Here is a 20,385-nt window from a genome sequence, read left to right on the forward strand (position 1 = left end):
GGCTGCTTGTGCCTCAAACCAGATTACTTCTTGAAGGAATGGATAAAGTCATGCTTTCTGCTTAATTCAAGATGCACATATGTAATAGACGGAGCAGGAAAACTCTCCTGGATCCTTCATTTTGCTTTTGCTATGTGAGAACCCACATGCTAAATCTTCAACATGCCCGAGATAACAGAAATCTGAACCAGCAAACAACAAAGGTTATAGCACAAATTTTATTGAGATTATTTACTAAATTATTCATATATATCCAACATCACTGAATAGAAAGAATGTTATGTTTTTTTATTTTTTAAGTCGCAAGGCTTCCACTGGGGTCTTTCAAGAAAGTAAAAAACTTCTTGGTGACGATATGTTTAACAAATACAATGACCTAACCAGTGAAGTTAGGTGTATCTCAATCAGCTCCTGAACTCAATATTGCTAACATGTTTTTCTACTTAAAAAGCAAACAAAAAGCAAGGCATCATAATTTAGTAATTATTATGTTTCTGGGGTTTTGTTCTCAAATGCCACAGAGAGATATTTGATAAAAGGAAGCAAAGCACCTAGTCTCAACAGTCTTCTTAAAATCCCAAGGCTGCTTTCACAATACCATTATAAATATTCGTATCCCCATCTATGGGTTTCTTTATTTATATGAGTAGGGATGCACTCAAGACTTGAAGTCTTCACTCTTGCTTCTTAACTGCAGCTGTTTGATTCAATTACCCATAAAATTGCTCTGTACTGACTGCACCGAATCACTAGATAAGAATTCATTACAATCTCTTCCAAGAAACCAAGATAATTTCAATACAAATCTTGTTGGTTAGTATCTTATAGTATTTATGGATACTTTGTTTTATAAATGGTAAATATATTGAAAATTCATTAATAAGTGAATTTCATAACACACGTAGAAATAAATTATGATACAAGGATAGGTAAAAGTAGGTTTACAGTTCTGAGTATGTGCAACACAGTTAATAAAGCTATTGTAATCATAACTATAACCTGCAGGTCTTTTTCCATACAAACAACCGTGAACCTACTTTTGCCCATACCTGTATAAGACTATCCATAAATTGTCCTCACTATTCCCAATGGCTTTAAATATAAAAATTTAATTATACTAATAATTATACAAAGTCAAAATTCTTTGCCTGATTTTACCCTGTATACCAAACAGTGCAAGTGCTGAAGATGAGAAACATTATAACAAGTCTCATAATAAGAACCCTGAATACCACTCTACATTGGCGATGGCAGAAAAAAAGCAAGGAGAAAATAAATTTCTCAGAAATTTTTAAAGGAAGAGTAGATTAAAGAAAAAATTCCTTTGGACTCTATAGTGTTCTTTTTTATTCTACCTTTCTCCCCCCCAAAAAAAAAAAATTTTACTGAATAAAAGTAGCCGAGAAGGGAATCAAACATTTATAAGATATATTTATTATTTTTCTGACCAAAGTGCAATGATTTTTAAATCTTCTTAAACAAATAACTATGAAAAAGAATTCAAGAAAAAATACAAATGGAAATTTAACCATTAGATTTCTTCTACTTTATACTAACCTTATATTTAGTCTAGAAAACAAACCAAAAAAAAAACAAACAAAAAAGCAAAAACAACCCCACATTTTACCGTAAATCTAGTACATGCATTTCAAGGTTCCACTGCGAGGAATTTTGTTGAGATCAATTGACTCACTAATAACACTATATAACAGAGCATAAGGAACACACAACATTAGATGTGAACCTTGTCCCTTATCCTCAGATTTATGTCAGAATAAAGCTGACAATTCTGCCAGGCTCTGAACCCTCGGTGCCCCCTTCCCAGTCCCTAGAAGCAAAGACTATGCCCTGTCACACAACTTTGTACAAGTTGCAGTAAAATGCAAACTAAGTTTTCTTATCTTTTATAGGATATGGTCAGCTATTTGATAAATATGAAAACACTTCTAGCAATTCATTTTATGAGTTTGTTTACCAAACACATTGTGCAAGAACTGACTACAGAAAAAGTTCCTTTGGAATTTGGTCCACAAATTCACTTAACAGGTTGGAAATTTAAAACCTGCAAGAAAAAGAGGAAGTGAGGAATCCCTAATTCTGACACATTTTAATTACTAAAGAGATATACACATACTAAAAAGTTTTGCTCACAGAAGGCAAAAACTATAAAAGGGATATTCTTATCGAATAAAAACAAAGAACTATCAATAGCTAATGCCCTTCTTTGTTTTGTGAGCACCATAGCTAAGATGACAATAGACCCACATTCACTGTCTACTCCTATGACCTCCCCCAAAAATAATTGAAAATAAAAAACTTAATTTGTGTTACTACATAATTTCTGGCCATTAATTGTGATATAATTATGAAAGATTAAAATTGCCTTAAAAAGGGATTGTGATAGCAGCTATCAAAGCAATATTCAAGCATGATTTCAAGGGTGTTTTCAGGTTTAGAGTTAGCCTTCTTTGTCAAAAATCTTCACAACCTCATCAAAAACCTGTAATGGAAAAAGATAGTAATAATTATAAAAGCAGATATTATTAAAACACCACATACCTTAAAAATACATCAATTTTATATTAATTTCCAAAATAGATCATTTAAAAAACACATTATAATTTCTTAGTTTCATTTATTTTGCTTTAGACAGTAATATATCATAAATTACACATATAAAATTATGAACATGTTGCATTCAATTTTATTAGTGTTGTTAGCACAAAACAAAACTACTTGATCAACTATCTTTTTTTTTTTGTATTTTTCCGAAGCTGGAAACTGGGAGACAGTCAGACAGACTCCCGCATGCGCCCGACCAGGATCCACCCGGCAGGCCCACTAGGGGCGACGCTCTGCCCACCAGGGGGCAATGCTCTGCCCCTCAGGGGTGTCGCTCTGTCGTGACCAGAGCCACTCTAGAGCCTGGGGCAGAGGCCAAGGAGCCATCCCCAGCGACCGGGCCATCTTTGCTCCAATGGAGCCTTGGCTGCGGGAGGGGAAGAGAGAGACAGAGAGGAAGGAGAGGGGGAGGGGTGGAGAAGCAGATGGGCGCTTCTCCTGTGTGCCCTGGCCAGGAATCAAACCCGGGACCCCTGCACGCCAGGCCTACGCTCTACCATTGAGCCAACCGGCCAGGGCTCTTGATCAACTATCAAAAACTAATAAAATGGAAGTGGCTTATCTTCCCAGTTTTGATTCTAAAACACTTAAGTTTTCTGATGTATTAGCTCCCTGCTATAGAAGGTGGAAATGGATTAAAATATATATATATATATCAAAAATGACTACACAATAAAAAAAGAAAGGTCCAGAAAAAGATCAAGGAAATCTGGGAAATACTGGATGAGTTAAAAGGCACTAGAAATAGGCCCTGGCCGGTTGGCTCAGCGGTAGAGCGTCGGCCTGGCGTGCAGGGGACCCGGGTTCGATTCCCAGCCAGGGCACATAGGAGAAGCGCCCATTTGCTTCTCCACCCCCAACCCCTCCTTCCTCTCTGTCTCTCTCTTCCCCTCCCGCAGCCAAGGCTCCATTGGAGCAAAGATGGCCCGGGCGCTGGGGATGGCTCCTTGGCCTCTGCCCCAGGCGCTGGAGTGGCTCTGGTCGCGGCAGAGCGACGCCCTGGAGGGGCAGAGCATCGCCCCCTGGTGGGCAGAGCGTCGCCCCTGGTGGGCGAGCCGGGTGGATCCCGGTCAGGTGCATGCAGGAGTCTGTCTGACTGTCTTCTTGTTTCCAGCTTCAGGAAAAAAAAAAAAAAAAAAGGCACTAGAAATAGTTGCTGGGCACTGAGGGCTTGCAAACCACAGTTTAGAGACAGCTGACTCATGAAAGCAGAAAGTAGTGCTGAGTCACAGAAACCCAGCACCTCTGGAGTTTGAGCTCTGTGACAGGAGTGACGAAGGCAACCTGGGGCTCCCGAGCTAGAGGACTTACCACTCATGTTATAGATTTTTTTTTAAATGATCAGTCTCAAAATGACAATTGTCCAGTGTGTGAGAAATTAGGTTTGGAATTAATAAACCACCCACTTCTTATGAAGTCTGAAGTTGTAAAATCCATTTTAGACTCTATTCAAAAAGGAGAGGCCCTGGCCGGTTGGCTCAGTGGTAGAGCATCGGCCTGGCGTGCAGAAGTCCCGGGTTCAATTCCTGGCCAGGGCACACAGGAGAAGCGCCCATCTGCTTCTCTACCCCTCCTCCTCTCCTTCCTCTCTGTCTCTCTCTTCCCCTCCCGCAGCCGAGGCTCCATTGGAGCAAAGATGGCCTGGGCACTGGGGATGGCTCCTTGGCCTCTGCCCCAGGCGCTAGAGTGGCTCTGGTCGCAACAGAGCGACGCCCGGAGGGGCAGAGCATCGCCCCCTGGTGGGCGTGCCGGGTGGATCCCAGTCGGATGCGGGAGTCTGTCTGTCTCTCCCCGTTTCTGGCTTCAGAAAAATACAGGAAAAAAAAAAAAAAAGGAGAAAAAAGCTTCACTTGTCATTTAGTCTCCAGTCTTGCAAAAAAGCAAACTATGCTGTCAAAGTATTTTTTATTCCTGCCACCCCCTAAATCATATTTTCACCTGACCTTTTTCTGAAGTAAGCACTGAAGTGATACTCACTTGATCAACAGATTTAGAAGCATCTATTTTCTTGACTTTCCCCATTTCCTCATATAAGTCAATAACTGGCTTTGTTGACTGAAGATAGGTTTGAATTCTGCAAAAAAAAAAGCAAATATTACAAAGTTGTAAGTATCCATCCATTCCCCCCCATGTTAGCGTGGCTCAGAGGACAATATCTGATCTGATCTGACCCAGTTCCCCTATAACCTTCTTAGCTAAGCCATTTCACATATTTAAGCATGACATTTTCTTTTTCTGGACCAAAATAAAGCAAGTATTTGACCTGTTACTCAAGTTCCAAACAGAGACTGAGTTAGACTATTGTATAAAATCTGCAAATTACCTCTTTTCCAAGCTTTCTCTGTTGTCATCACTCCTACCACTACTCTTTCCTCTCTCAAGACATCGTTCAATACAGATCTAAAAAGAGAAATAAAGTTATTTTAAAAAGGAAAAATATGATTTTCCATTCGTTTAACCTGAAAAGAGAATAGTTTGAATGAAGTTTACAAAAAAAAACCCAAAACAACTTGCATTAACCCAAATGTGTCTAATTCATTAATCAACATGTGAAGTCCTTTTAAATTTAAACATGTGGTTCAATTTATATAAACTAGGTTAAATAAATACAGAGCATAATAAGAATTCATTCATGACTCAGTTTTTCCTATTTTATTTTAAACCGCAATAAAAAGAAGATCTGTATGTGTATGGTTCCATCTAGGATATATTATTAACATATTAGGTATGAATTACATGCCTCAAACTTTGTTCTATTTTTGCTTAGTTTTTAATAATTCCATAAATACCCAAATATTTAAGAATCAACATATTTGCATTTGAATAAAGTATCCCTTGTTAATCATGAATAAACATTCCTTGGTTATAAAGTTGTGGTAATATTCTAAAGTTAACTTTGAACAATAAGTAAAAACATATTTTGGGGGGTTGGAAGAAGAGTTACATTTTAAAACAACTCAAAGCCCCTCTGCCAGAGGCACATCTGCGATTCAACCAGCCAGCCCCTCCAAGGCAGCCCTTCAGCCTCTTGTTGTTCCAGGTTGTGGGCATTAACCTAATAAAGTTTACACGTGTGAAACAGGCCTTTTAATGAAATGATTCCAAGAAAGTAATTTAGTTATTCAAAGTAATGCCTAAGTATGCTATAAGAAGTGCCCCAAAGAAAAGGAATGCTTTCCTGCTTTCCTTCAAGATCAATTTACTCTGAGAAGACAAACCAGGCTATCTCAAATGCTATCTTAAAATAAAAAGTTCTCCTAACTTGCCAGAAATGTGTGCTTCTTTGCCAGTAAAGAACCATCTTAAGGCAAGAGAGTCTGATAATAGTGCATACCTAAGACATAATAGGGCACCTTCATTACCTACTACTGTTGTGCAAGTCATTTCTTACTTAAAAACAAAGCAAAAGAAATTTTTGTTATTTTGAAAATAAAGCCAATTTTAGGCCCATAAGGGTGTTGATGCCAAATAGTCTGTAACACTCCAACAGCAAGGCAGTGCTATTGTCCCTCTAATGTTCCAATTCAAAAAAATACTGCTGCCCATATACAGTGTAAATATATGTAAAAATTGAGTTTATATTTCTCTAACAGTTGACCATCAAGTTGCTTAAAGCCCATGTGGGCAGGTGAAGATGTTCATTACCTCATTATCACAATCAAAAAATAGAACGAATGATACATCTGCCTTTCCATCCATGGTCTTGTTCCAGCCTTGAAGGTTGTCTTGATTTCTTGGAAACCCATCAATCAAGAATTTATTCTTCTGAGCATTGGCAGCCATTGTCTGATCCATTTCCTAAAGGAAAAAAGAAGATTTAGGGTCAACACTACATTAATAAACTACAATTTCTTAAGCAGGGTAGTGGATATATTGGTGTTTGTTTTATTATTATTATTTAAATCATAAGTAAAACATGAAGGATGCATAGAAAAAAAAGACTTACAGGAAATGATCCAATGTATTCCACAGTTGCCTCAAGCTACTGGAACTATGGGAATGTACCCTTTCCCATTTTATGCACACACACATACAATTTTTCTGTAGTTTCTAAATTTTCTAGAGTCAGCATGTATTACTTTCACAAGTTATAACCAGCAAAGAGAGGAAAATAAGCATTAACCAATATCTCTGCTTCAGCCACTGGAGACCCTATCCTGCTTGCCCCTCCCTCTTCCCAAGTCATCTTCTGTGGTGGGAAGTACGCTGCATCTAAAGACACTCAAATTCTCTGCAGTAATTCAAGTTCAATTGCAAAAAGCTTTGGAAAAATATAGAGATGCTAGCATTAATTATTAGTGTAGGAGTCAATATGCCTTTTTTTCTTTTTTTTCTTCCCACTGTGCAACCCACTTCAGTGCCTGCAGCCTGGGTAGTGGCCAGGCAATGGGTCAGGGCCATGGTCTGCTCTGGCATGGGGCACTATGAGAGACCAGGGGGATGGGCCTGCCATAAATCCAAACCTATGCCTATTCCTTTCTTTTTTAAACTGAAGCTAATCAAAACCTAAATGCCACTGGCTACTCCCAAACACAGAGAGCAAAGCAAACACAGATATACCTCCAGAGAGATGACAAGAAGAGCATATTTCACCATCTTCTTTCAAATCTGAATTTAGGTAGAACATAGGAATATGTGAATGGGAGACACATCTCCAATCTCCAAATCCTTACCTCTACCCATCACCATGGGATAAGCACAGATGCAAGACTTGACAAACTCCAGAGGAGCCTCTCCTTAAAATTTCTATTTTAAATTTAGAATTTCTATTCCAAAGCAAATCAATACCCAGTCCTGTAAGTGTTTAAATTGCTTACCAGTTCCTCAAGAACAATGGCTGTCAGGACCCTGGATTCCTTTATCTGAGAGTTAGCTTTATTCCAGCATCCAGCTTCTCCACAGAAATGTTCACAAAACCTCCACAGAATACTTTTGGGCCCCTGCTACAACATTTCTACTCCACTTATGGTAGTGGAAGATATTTGAAGAGGTACATCAGTGTTCTACACACTCAACATACATTTCTTTGAGGTCAACAATCAGGGAACACGAAGAGCAAGGTCATGGCCCAAGAGGAGCTCAGAGTCCAGTGGGTAACAAATATGTAATTAAATGTGCTAAGTTCTATAATGAGGTATAAAAGGATAAAAGGATGTGATGATAAAACAAAGAAGTATGCACAAACTACCTGGGACTCAGAAGCTTTACCTAAAAGGTGGCAGAGCAGCGGAATCCTGAATAGTGAAGTGGCAGGCAGACAGTGATCCAAGAACTTCAGACAGTAAAAACGGATATATGAAGGCTCAGAAATGAGACCGCATAACAGCTACGATGACTCTGAAGTAGGGTGGTACAACTGAGTTTTAGGACATGTGTAGAAAGCAGTGGGAGATATGACTAGAAAGTATATAGGGGCAAGATTAATGAAGAACTTGTTATGCCATATAAAGAATTTGTTTTTTATTCTGGACCACTAAGGAATTTTAAACAATAGAAGAATGTGCTCACATCACCTTTTAGAGAAAAAAAATTATGCTGACTGCACCATGAAGGATGAATTAGAAGGGGACAAGGGTGTTTAAGGCAAAAAGACTACTGAGGAGGCTCTAGTGACAGCCAAGAAGAAAAAAGGATCTAAACTAGTGATAGTTGTAATAGAGAAAAGAGACTAAACAGAAGAGGATTAAGAGATAAATGAAAGGATCTGCTCACTGAATTTCATATAGATTATTGGTAACTCCAGCAAGAATAGTTTCAATGAACATGGATACAGAAACTGACAGTGTAGGGTTAAGAGTAGAAAGTGAAAAAGTAAAAAATGCAGACTAGTCTTTTACAATGCTTATCTATAATGTGGAGAAAGGGCACTACAATCCAGAGAATAAGGAGATGTATTTACCCTGGAACAGAAGCAGGTTGCTCCAGTCTCTGAGACAAGAGGTAAGAGTGCTATGTGTGAATGAGCTCCTCAGCTTTCTCTGGTGCCATCCAGGTGCTCCCTATCTCTTTTCCATTGAGCTTCAACTATTTCTTGCTGTTCCCACTCCTGCACTTCCCCTTCACTGTTTCTTATATGTGAAAATACCCATTAATAACTAAAGTCTTAGTAATCTATAGTGAAGAGTTATCATGAAAATGTAAGGTATCTGTTTTTTAGATGGGACTGTTAGTTTGATAGCTGTTAGTCATAGCATTTCATAGCGAATATGGTGATGCATGCACCAGAAAAAGAGCTATCAGGACTGAGAGAATGGCAACAACAGTAAGGACGTGGAAGAGAGGCATGATGGGAGGGTAAAGAGAGGGTGAAGGGGAGGGAGGAGGGAAGGGAGGGAAGGATTTTACAAAAGAACAGAAAAGGGAAAGGAGGAAGGGGAGGAAGAAGAGGAGGGGGAGGAAGAAGAGCAAAAGGAAGAAGAAAAGGGGGAGGAAGAAGAAGAAACAGAAATGGGAGACTGTCAAGTGCACACATATGAATGTTGAGCAGTAGCTGATCCTAGACCAAGGCACAGAAAGAATGCTTGCTACTGTCCACTTTCTTCCCTGGTGAAAATGAAATCTCCATTCTTAAACACCAAGACCATCTTCTACCTACAAGAAATTCAATACTCTGATTTTTTTCATTAGTCAAAGAAAAGGCAGATTAATTACTCATTTCCTTGCTGGTTTAAATTGGTTGGCATTCACTCCTTACCCTCTTTAACAAACTGATGGTTATCTCAACTGGCACAATCTTTCCATCTTTAATGTACTTTTCAATGAGTTCACCATACTGTGAATCTGGGTTTTTTCTTTCATCACGAAGAAGTTCTCCTGCAGAAAGGTGTGTATAGCCATATTTCTGAAAGAAACAACAAATAGGAAAAAAAAAATCAGAATACAATCAGTGCAGTAAGACAACTGTTTTTTTCCCTTTTCAATTTTTATACTCTATTTTTTCTTACAATAAAAAAGCTTTGCTTGTATATTAAATAATTTAAGAGATTTCATGCAATCTCTCAGCTTGCTTAAAAAATAGCCTTTACCTACATATAGCATGGTAGCTATAATCACAAATCATAAAATCCTCCCAAAATTTGATTAATTACTCAAGAATTGACATCTCATTCTATTCCTTCACAAACACAATTAACGTTTAAACGTTATTAACATTCAAAGAAGTGCCTAATAAACATCTATAAGATTTATAGCAAAAAAACCCCACAAAATCTTATCTCTGCCAACTGTACCTACCTTCTATAAAATCTGCTTTCCTTCAACTCAACATGTCTAAATTGAACTCATCAGCATTTACACAATCCTCATTCTTCTGTTTTGTTTCCTTTCTCATTAAACAGCACAGGTGCTAGTTCCTCCACAAAATTAGCTTTCCTGACCACTCTGGAGAGTGTCACACAATCAGAGAAGTGTCTTAGAGCATCACTGTCTCTGCACTTCGGCCAACATCTTCCTTACTTCTCTCCAAAGTCCATTTCCTACCGCTCTAGTGAGGTCTCATAATAAAATAGGAATACAGTTACCTTTTATAAGTTAGTTGTATGGTTAAATGAGGTAATATATGGACACTGCATACTAGAGAGCCTGACACATGGTAGGGTATAAAAGCCATCAATGACCTCTTTGCCATTATAAAAAGCTTTACCTTAAATAATCTGGAAGCATTTTTACATTTTATACATATCATATATATATATATATATATATATACACACACACATACCATTTTTATATTATAATATGTGCATGTATGTATTCCCTTTATTGGTTTTGATAGAAAGACTAATCAAGGGGCTTGAGATAATAGGTATGAATACTCTATGAAAGGTCAGTAAGTATATAGTATTATGACTGTGATTATCATTATTATTAAAGTCTTACCAATGGTGTATTAGGTCATAGGTCACAGTATAGGGTAGCTGAACTAAAGATATGTAAGGTGCTATGGTGTTGTTCTGCCATTTCTCCAAGGTCAGAATGAAAAACAATATAGAGCTAAGAAGTAATTCTGAATACTGAAAAGCTTCCTTTACATGAACTTGCACATTCCATTTGATTAAATCAAAAAACCATAAAATCTATTTTGAAAATGTGTTTATTCTCAAATATAAGGACACTCAGAACTATATTCAGCCATGGCTGGGTAGGCCAGTTGGTTAGAGCAAAGTCCCAGTATGCCAAGGTTGGGGTTTGATCCCCGATCAGGGTACATATAAGAATTAAGCAGTGAATCCATAAATAAGTAGAAAAACAAATCGGTGTCTCACTCTAAAACCAATCAATTAAAAAAATTATATATAAAAAGGAACTATATTCAATGTTCAGTTATAACAATCACATCATCTCAAATGCTTAAGACTCTCTAAGTGGGTTTTTAATCTTAACCATAGTTACTGTATAATAAATATTTGATAACTTACATCTTTTTTTTTTTTTTTAGAGAGGAGAGGGAGAGAGAAAGAGAGAGACAGAGAGAGAGAGGAGAGAGAGAGAGAGAGAGAGAGAGAGAAGAGGGGAGGAGCAGGAAGCATCAACTCCTATATGAGCCTTGACCAGGCAAACCCAGGGTTTCGAAGATAACTTACATCTTATCTGTAATTTCAATGTTAAGATTTAAGGCAGTCCACACTTTTACCCCCCTATTAAAGTAGTGTTTCAATTGCACATTTTACAAAAGCTACTCTTTCAGTTGCCCAAGCTATAGTGATTTTTTTTTTTTTTGGATTGCTAAAGCCATACATTCTTTACACCGTTTCTATTTCAAAAAATTGTTGGCTAAACTCATCTTGATTACTAAAGTATGTTAACAGTAAGGTAGTCAGCAAAGGAAAACAAACAAAACAGTTTATTTGCTAAAACTGGGCATAAATTTTGATGAGAATAAACAAAACCACGGTATCATTCATGTCTCTCTCAGTCATAAAGGTTCTTTCATTGGAAGAAATGACCAAAAGTATGTTTAGTTGTTGTAATAGGCCTTTTAAAATGTTCCTATCATGTACAGAAAATGGAAATAAATATAAAAGTGTTTAATTATTTAAAAGTTATTTAAAAGTTTAAATATTTTAAAGTTATTTCCACACCACACCATTTTTAAATGCCTACTTTGATCACTAAGTACATATAAGCAAACTTTTGAAAGATAGGTGTAGAAAGAACTATAGAAAATGAAATGTGACCTACTTTCCCATCTATTAGGAGCAATTTTCAAAAAGCATTTTGCATATACTGTCCATAAAACTTTACAGCAGCTTCACATCCCACCGCTTACTTTGGCTCCTGCATCTATGCTTGCTGGATGTTCTCCTCTGGTCTAGAGAATGCACATATGGTAACACTGAGTAAATGCAGAGACAAACAGTACTATACAACAGCAAATGCTCAGTGAAACACCAACAATACAATTGCTCCATATGAATTGCGTGTGCTGTGTGAAAAACACAGACATTTAGAAACCCAGTTAGTAATTTAGAAATTAGCACACATACTCATTTTTTAGTTTGTTTCCCGATACTGCAGAGCTCAAATTTGCAAGCTTTATGATGTTTCATTAAATTGGGTTTTGGTATACCACTTTTTAAAGAGAAACTAATTTGCAAACTGTAGAGCTATACAAATAATCTTTTGAAAACATAGTTTGCCAAAAGAATGAAAACAACCCTATCTGCAAAGTCCAAGGAAACCAGGGATTTAAATAAATATAACCGTGTCAAGCCTATACATATGTATTTCTATCCCTCTTCCACATTCCATTTTTTAAAATCTTTTACCAGTCATTTTTATACTATATTTTTCTCAAGGATTTTGCAGAAACTTCCCTCTTACCACAGAGTTTCTACAACATAAAAACAACTATCACTTGCATACTAGTTATTATGGTATTTTAGTAATAGCTACACTTGAAAGAGCATGTTTTCAAAGCATTCTGCTGTCATTCAGTAGTCACTGTTGCCAATTTTGAGGAAAGCAAGAATGGATATTTCCTATGCTTAGCCAAAACTTTTTCATATTCTCTGAAATTTCCTAGCAATTAAAACCTACTGGATCACTAACTACAGTCTGAAGAGCACCATTCAAAACCACAGCAAGTTATAAATGCTATAAGCTACAATAACTACAAGCTACTATTCAACTAAAAATATTTTCTAATGACAAATGTATAAACAATTCATTTAGAGTAACTGTCTTAATGTTTTACTTTCATTTTCTCCTTTAAAAAGTTGAAAAACAACTAATAACTGTTAGAAATCACATACTTTAGATTTGGAGGGAGAAATAAGCACCATGTTTCTTGACAATTATAAAATGGCATTCCATATCACAAGGTAAATATTGAAAATTTTATAAGGTATCAAATCTCAGATTATCCTGATCAATTTCTCACTTCCTATCAATTGCCTTTCCTTCTTTCTAAATTTAGGTACTGTGGTTCTCTGTGAACAAAAACAACCACACAGAAACAACAACAAATAAAGAGTTCAAGGTAAATGGCAAATCCTGGAGGCAAGAAGAGATTCAGATGCCAGGTACTTCCTCCTGCTAGTGTGGCAATTAGAAATTGCCACTGGACTGCTACTGCGCCTTGCATTCCATAGAGGGAATATAGCAGAGATATTAGACACAAACATATTTTTAAAAAAACAGAAAGGAAGAAGTAAAACTGTCAATATTTGCATATGACATGATACTGTATTTAGAAACCTAAAGAGTCTATCAAAAACTACAAGAACTGATAAATGAACTCAGTAAAGTAGCAGGATATAAAATAAATATCCAGAAATCAGTGGAATTTCTATACACCAATAATGAACTATCAGAAAGGGAAACTAAGGTAACAATCCCATTTATAACTGCATCCAAAAACAAAAACAACCTAAGGATAAATTCAACCAAGAATGTAAAAGACTTGTACTCGGAAAATTATAAGACACTGAAGAAAGAAACTGAAGAAAATATAAATATACCGTATCCATGAACAGGAAGAATTAACATCTTTAAATGTCCATACTACTCAAAACAATCTATAGATTCAATGCAATTCCTATCAAGATACCAATGGTGTATTTCACAGAACCAGAACAAATATTCCCAAAATTTATATGGAACCAAAACAGACCCCAAAAAGCTACAGCAATCTTGAAAAAGAACAAAGTTGAAGGAATCATGGTACCTGATATCAATCTATACTACAAGGCCATAGTAATCAAAACAACACGGTACTGGCATAAAAACAGATATATAGATCAATGGATCAGGGATCAGAACAGAGAGCCCAGAAATAAACCTATGCCTTTATGGTCAATTAATATTTGACAAAGGAGGCAAAAATATATAATGGGGTAAAGATAGTGCACTCAATAAGTGGTGTTGGGAAAACGTGCAAAAAAAAATTAATGAGCCCACTTTCTTACACCATACACAAGAAAAAACTCAAAATAGATTAAAGACTTAAATGTTAGACTCGAAAAAATCCTAAAGAAAACATAGGCAGGAAAATCTTGGACATTTCTCAGAGCAGTATTTTTTATGACATATCACTTTGGGGCAAGGGAAACAAAAAATAAACAAATAGGACTACATCAAGCTAAAGAGTTTTTGCATGGCAAAGGAAATCATCAACAAAATGAAAAGACAACCTTTTGAATGGAAGAACATATATGCCTATATATCAGATAAAGAATTATTTCCAAAATCTTTAAATAACTTATAAAACTTAACACTAAAAAAAACAAACAATTCAATTAAAAAATGGGCAAAGGACCTGAATAGACACTTCTTTAAAGAGGATATACGGATGGCCAACAGACATATGAAAAGATGCTCAAGCTCACTAATCATCAGATAAATGCAAATTAAAACCACAATGAGATATTACTTCACACCTGTCAGAATGGCGCTCATCAATAAATCAATAAATCAACAAACAAGTGCTGACAAAGATGTGGAGGAAGGGGAACCCTCGTGCACTGTTGGTGGGGATGCAGACGGACTTGATATAGCCACTGCGGAAAACAGAATGGAGGTTCCTCAAAACAAACAAACAAAAGAAAAACCTGTCTTTTATGGGACTATATCCAAAGAAACCAGAAACACTAATTCAAAGAAATCTATGTACCCCATCTTCATTGCAGGGTTATTTACAATTGCCAAGATTTGTAAGCAGTCCAAGTGGCCACCAGTAGATGAGTGGATAAAAATGTTATGGTACATTTACACAATGGAAAACCACTCAGCCATAAAAAAGAAAACCTTACCTATTGCGACAGCATGGATGGACCTGGAGAGTATTATGCTAAGTGAAATAAGCCAGTCAGAGAAAGGTAAGTACCATTTCACTTATATGTGGAATCTAATGAACAAAATAAACTAACAGAACAGACTGAAAACTGTCAGAGGGGAGGGGGGCTGGGTGAAAAAGGTAAAGGAAGCAAAGGAAAAACAAAGCTTACAGGCACAGACAACAATTTGGTGATTACAAGAGGGAAAAGGGGGTTGGGGGGAAGAAGAAGAGAGTAAAAGGAGGGATAAATAGTGATAGAAGGAGACCTGACTTGGGGTAGCAAACACACAATACAATACACTACACACAGATGATGTATAATAGAACTGCACACCTGAAACCTATATAATATTATTAATCAGTATCATCCCAATAAATTCAATAAAATTTTTTAAAATTAAAAATAAATTAAAAAAAAACAACTGATTTAGTTAAAACTATTGGGTGTCCTTTAAATAGCTGACACATGTGCCCTGGCCAGTTGGCTCAGTGGTAGAGCATCAGCCAGCGTGTGGATGTCCCAGGTTTGATTCCTGGTCAGGGCACACAGGAAAAGCGTCCATCTGCTTCTCCATCCCTCCCCCTCTCCTTCTTCTCTATCTCTCTCTTCCCCTCCTGCAGCCAAGGCTCCATTGGAGCAAAGTTGGCCTGGGTGCTGGGGGTGGCTGCATGGCCTCTGCCTCAGGCACTAGAATGGGCTCTGGCTGCAATGGAGCAACACCCCAGATGGGCAGAGCATTGCCCCCTGGTGGGCATGCCAGGTGGATCCCGGTAAGGCACATGCAGGAGTCTCTCTCTGCCTCCCTGCTTCTTGCTTCAAAAACAAATACAGTGGAGAGCCTGACCTGTGGTGGCGCAGTGGGTAAAGCGTTGACCTGGAAATGCTGAGGTCGCCGGTTTGAAACCCTGAGCTTGCCTGGTCAAGGCACATATGGGAGTTGATGCTTCCAGCTCCTCCCCCTTCTCTCTCTCTCTGTCTCTCTCCTCTCTCTCCCTCTCTCTCTCCTCTCTAAAAGTGAATAAAATTTAAAAAACAACAAAACAAATACAAAAATTAATAAATAAACAAATAAATAAATAACTGACACATGTATGAAACATTTAAGACTAAGTTTACTTTACATTCTCTATAAGATTAGTAAATATTAAAATCTAAATTCTGGTTATGTACTATTAACAATGCTCTTTTAGCAGAACACCTGAAAATGCTGCAGGTACTATTCAGACCTATCCAGGCTCACCAAACTAGCACTTGGTGCAAACAATAGCTTTAGAGCCTACAGCATCCCAGCAACACATCCTGTAAGCCTATCCTTATTTCAAAGACATTTCCGATAGAACTTTTTCTAATTATGCTAAATGAAAGTCTGGTAAGGACTTTCTAAGAACATGATCTGCCAGTATTGAGGAACTTACTTTTCTTTGACTTCAAGAACAGATACACAGTGCACAGATAGTACTTAAAACCAATCAACTGTTTAGAGGGTTAGAAAAAGGCTTTTCCTATAATCAGCATTAAAGAAAGGTTAACATTAAAAAAAAAAAAGATTACCCAGTGGGACAAAAGCTTAAGTATAATATTTGACTTAAATTGCTAGCAGATTTTCAATCTCATTTTTGGTCTGCCCTCATTGTATTTCCAAATGTGTGCACTGCATTTGACCATGCCTATTTAATTGAAAATCTACATATTAATATAAACTATGGAAGTTATAAACCCAGCTAAACCTTTTCTTAAGCAAAAAGCTTTAGCAGACAGACTCCAAATTAACATGAAACATACTTCTTTCTCTAATTATAGAGTGATATTTTAAAAGCTTCCATCCTGTAAAGGAGAAAAGAGGAGGGATAGAAATCAATTCAACTGCAGCACTATTTTGCTTTTCTCAATGTTTTGCTCTTCATATAAGAAAATATTAACTCAGGCAATACTTGGAACTTACTTTAAATCCATAAATATTTATTGTCTACAAGGTGCCAGGCAATGTGCTGATTCAGGTTATATTTAAAGGATGTAATTAATCATAATTTGCATATATAAAATGACCTGAGCCCTACTATTAATTAATAAAGGCAGTTATTCATATATGCATAACTTTTGCTAAGGAATTCAGTCTCTACTACCAGCACCGTCTGCCTGGGGAAGAAGTTGATTCTTCAGAGCAAAAAGGTAGAACAATAAATAAAACTTAAAGAAAGGATGAGTTAGAAGCCACCAAACAAGCTGTTTTCTCATTCGTGTAGGCCTGCATATCTCTCTAACATTTTACAGAAGGTTTCTCAGATAATTGAGGACTTGGTATCTGATTTACATACCAAATGGCTCTTACAGCAATTACGAATTAGAATGTTCATGTCCAATTTCATTCCAGTTGGTCATTTCCAGTATTTTTATTTCTTTTAATTTATCTCAGCCCCTCTGAATCAATCTGTATTCTCTATAGCAGAAGGGGATAGAAAACGGCCAGAGATAAAGACCAGGCCCAGAAACCTCCAGGGATTCTAGGGACTTAAGAGGCAATAATTTGAAAACTTCCAACATTAATGGATAGGCACAGAGGTCTTGTTAATCCTAGGAAACATTCATCTGATCTTGTTAAATGATCAATTCTTCCAGTCACCACAGAGCCTATAAGCTACACATTCACATCACTACAACCCAAATATTGTTGCACGTAGTCTAAAAGCCTAGAATACAGTTAACTCAGTTACTGTGAGAACACTCAAACACTCAGCTGTAGTCCTATCCTCTGCGCTTTCACCTTATGAAAAAGAGGTTTTTTAAACACTAAGCAGGACCTACTTTAGTTTAATTGGTTTTTTTTCCTTTTTTTTTTTGTATTTTTCTGAAGTGAGAAGCAGGGAGGCAGACAGATTCCCACATGTGCCCTACCAGGATCCACCTGGCATGCCCACCAGGGGGCGATGCTCTGCCCATCTGGGGTGTTGCTCCATTGCAACCAGAGCCTGAGGTGGAGGCCATGGAGCCATCCTCAGCATGGGGCCAATTTGCTCCAATGGAGCCTTGGCTGCAGGAGGGGAAAGAGAGATAGAAAGGAAAGGGGGAAGGGTGGAGAAGCAGATGGGCGCTTCTCCTGTGTGTCCTGGCCGAGAATCAAACCCAGGACTTCCACACGTCAGGCTGGTACTCTACCTTTTTTTTTATTTTAAAAAATAAGTAATATTAAAATGAGAATATCATTTACCCAGGGAATACCGAAAGGAAATCACCCTAAGAGAAATTACTTGAGAATGCAATTTGTAAAGAGTCTTATCACAAAATAACCTCATTTCAATAGCTCAGTTTCTCTTTGAGACTAGAATTTGTTTGGATTTATGAAGCAGCACTTAAGAAAAATGTGTGCCTGACCAGGTGGTGGCGCAGTGGATAGAGCGTCAGACTGGGATGTGGAGGACCCAGGTTCGGGACCCTGAGGTAGGAGCTTGAGCGTGGGTTCATCTGGTTTGAGCGGGGCTCACCAGCTTGGACCCAAGGTCGCTGGCTCAAGCAAGGGGTTACTCGGTCTGCTGAAGGCCCATGGTCAGGGCACATATGACAGAGCAGTCAATGAACAACTAAGGTGTTGTAATGAAAAACGAACGATTGATGGTTCTCATCTCTCTCCGTTCCTGTCTGTCTGTCCCTATCTATCCCTATCTCTGACTCTCTCTCTGTCTCGGTAAAAAATAAATAAATAAATAAATAAAATGGTTTAAAAAAATGTGCAAAGGACACCAAATTCCAAATTCAATAATATATGCAAACATGACATTTGAGTGTCTGCAAAATTACCAAGTGAATGCAGAAATGCATTTAGAGAAACACACAGAATTCAGCAAGGATCACCTTCAGCAAGGAGCATAACCTTGCATAAAGTCATATATTCTTTTTCTTTTAGAGAGCATTTATTTTTTAATTGATTTTAGAGAGGAAGGGAGAGAGAAAGAGAAAGAAACATCCATTTATTTTTCCACTCATTTACACATCTGTTGACTGACTTTTGTATGTGCCTTGACAGGGGATCAAACCGCAACCTTGGCATGTCAGGGTGACACTCTAACCAACTTAGCTTCCCTACCAGGGCTAAAGTCATATGCTCCTAAAACTGAACTGGAAGTTAAGAGATAAAGTTTTATAACTAAATTTTACCATAATCCAGTGTGACACTTGAGAAATTTATTTAACCTTTCTGAGATCTCTCTCTCTCTCTCTCTCTTTTTTGACAGAGAGAGGAAGAGGGGAGAGAGAAGGGAGGAGAGAAAGAAAGCGAAGCATCAACTCATTGTTCGATGTCATTGTGCAACCACTGATTGCTTCTTATATGTGCCCTAATCCAGTTGGGGACCTTGGCACTCAGGGACAATTCTGTATCCACTGCACCACCAACCAGGGCTAAGATTTGTTTCTTATTGTAAAATAAATATAGTATCTATACTAGCAGAAGTAATATCTACACTACATAGTAAATTTCATTATTAGCTGTTAGAATCAGAAACATCTCTTGAAGAACATATTCCTAAAAATGTGATCTGTGCTATTATGTAGATTCAAGACCTACTTTGAGAGTACTCAGATAGGTCAGGGAGGAGTCAGAAAAACTCATACAGGTTAGTCCTAGCACAAAGTCCAAAACAATCAGTAGCTAAACTATAAATTACATACCAATCAAAGAACAGAACTACCTTACTCAACAGCAAATGAAATATATATAAGAAAAAAAAGCAATGTCAAAAAATAACTAAAGAACAAGTAGAGTATATGAAAATCCAACTCACTATGCAAATAGTCTCAAACACAGAGGCTCAAAAAATTGGCATCACAAATGTATTTGAGTATATTAAAAAATTTATGATAACCAACAAGAATTCACTTTGCTTTCTACTTTTAAAACAGATCAGTAGTTTTCCCAACTACAAATGACTAATTAGAAAATATATTTTTAGAAGATCCTATTCAAGTAAATTATGCATAAATTTTTTTAAATAACTATTCTAAATAGAAATAAAGACTTAAATTTAGGGTGAAACCAAAACTAATGTATAAGAACTGTATGAAGAAACTAGAAACACTTAAAATCAATATATAAAAGGCATTCCGTATTTCTGAATAGAAAGATTCAATACTGTGGATAAGTTTTCCACAAATTATGTATTTAATGCAACCTCAATCAAAATTCAACTGGGATTTTAAAAAAATGAAACTTGGTGAGTTGATTCAAGTTTATTAGAGAGTAAATGTGAACGAATGGCCAAAACTGAAAAAAAGATTAACAACTACAAATAGGAACCTGTCCTACCAGTCATCAAGTATTATAAAACTATAGTAATTAAAAGTGTGACACTGGTATAAAAACAGACAAACAGAACAATGAAACTCAACAGAGTCCAGAAACAGACCCAAGCATAAATGGGAATTCCAATAGTCACAGAGTCAGTATTGAAAAATTAACAGAGAAAAAAAATGAACTATTTAATAAATGTTACTT

The 20,385-nt window shown here is 37.0% G+C and overlaps 1 protein-coding gene and 1 non-coding gene across 2 annotated transcripts in view; both read right to left on the minus strand.

Annotated features, from left to right (window-relative positions):
• Positions 1-200: 200 nt before the first annotated feature.
• CMPK1 (cytidine/uridine monophosphate kinase 1) overlaps positions 201-20,385 on the minus strand; it is a 37,708-nt gene continuing 17,523 nt past the window's right edge. Inside the window, exons 2-6 of the mRNA XM_066269267.1 lie at positions 9,317-9,463; positions 6,268-6,420; positions 4,946-5,022; positions 4,600-4,696; positions 201-2,500 (exon numbers count right to left, since the gene is read on the minus strand). Coding sequence (XP_066125364.1) covers positions 2,459-2,500; positions 4,600-4,696; positions 4,946-5,022; positions 6,268-6,420; positions 9,317-9,463 — 516 coding nt within the window. The 3' untranslated portion in view covers positions 201-2,458. The remainder of the gene's footprint in view (positions 2,501-4,599; positions 4,697-4,945; positions 5,023-6,267; positions 6,421-9,316; positions 9,464-20,385) is intronic.
• Positions 6,961-7,091, minus strand: LOC136332372 (small nucleolar RNA SNORA42/SNORA80 family). Its single transcript, XR_010730643.1, has one exon. It is a non-coding gene; the product is annotated as a small nucleolar RNA SNORA42/SNORA80 family (small nucleolar RNA).

Source organism: Saccopteryx bilineata, chromosome 3, assembly GCF_036850765.1.
Source record: "Saccopteryx bilineata isolate mSacBil1 chromosome 3, mSacBil1_pri_phased_curated, whole genome shotgun sequence".
Classification (NCBI taxonomy): Eukaryota; Metazoa; Chordata; class Mammalia; order Chiroptera; family Emballonuridae; genus Saccopteryx; species Saccopteryx bilineata.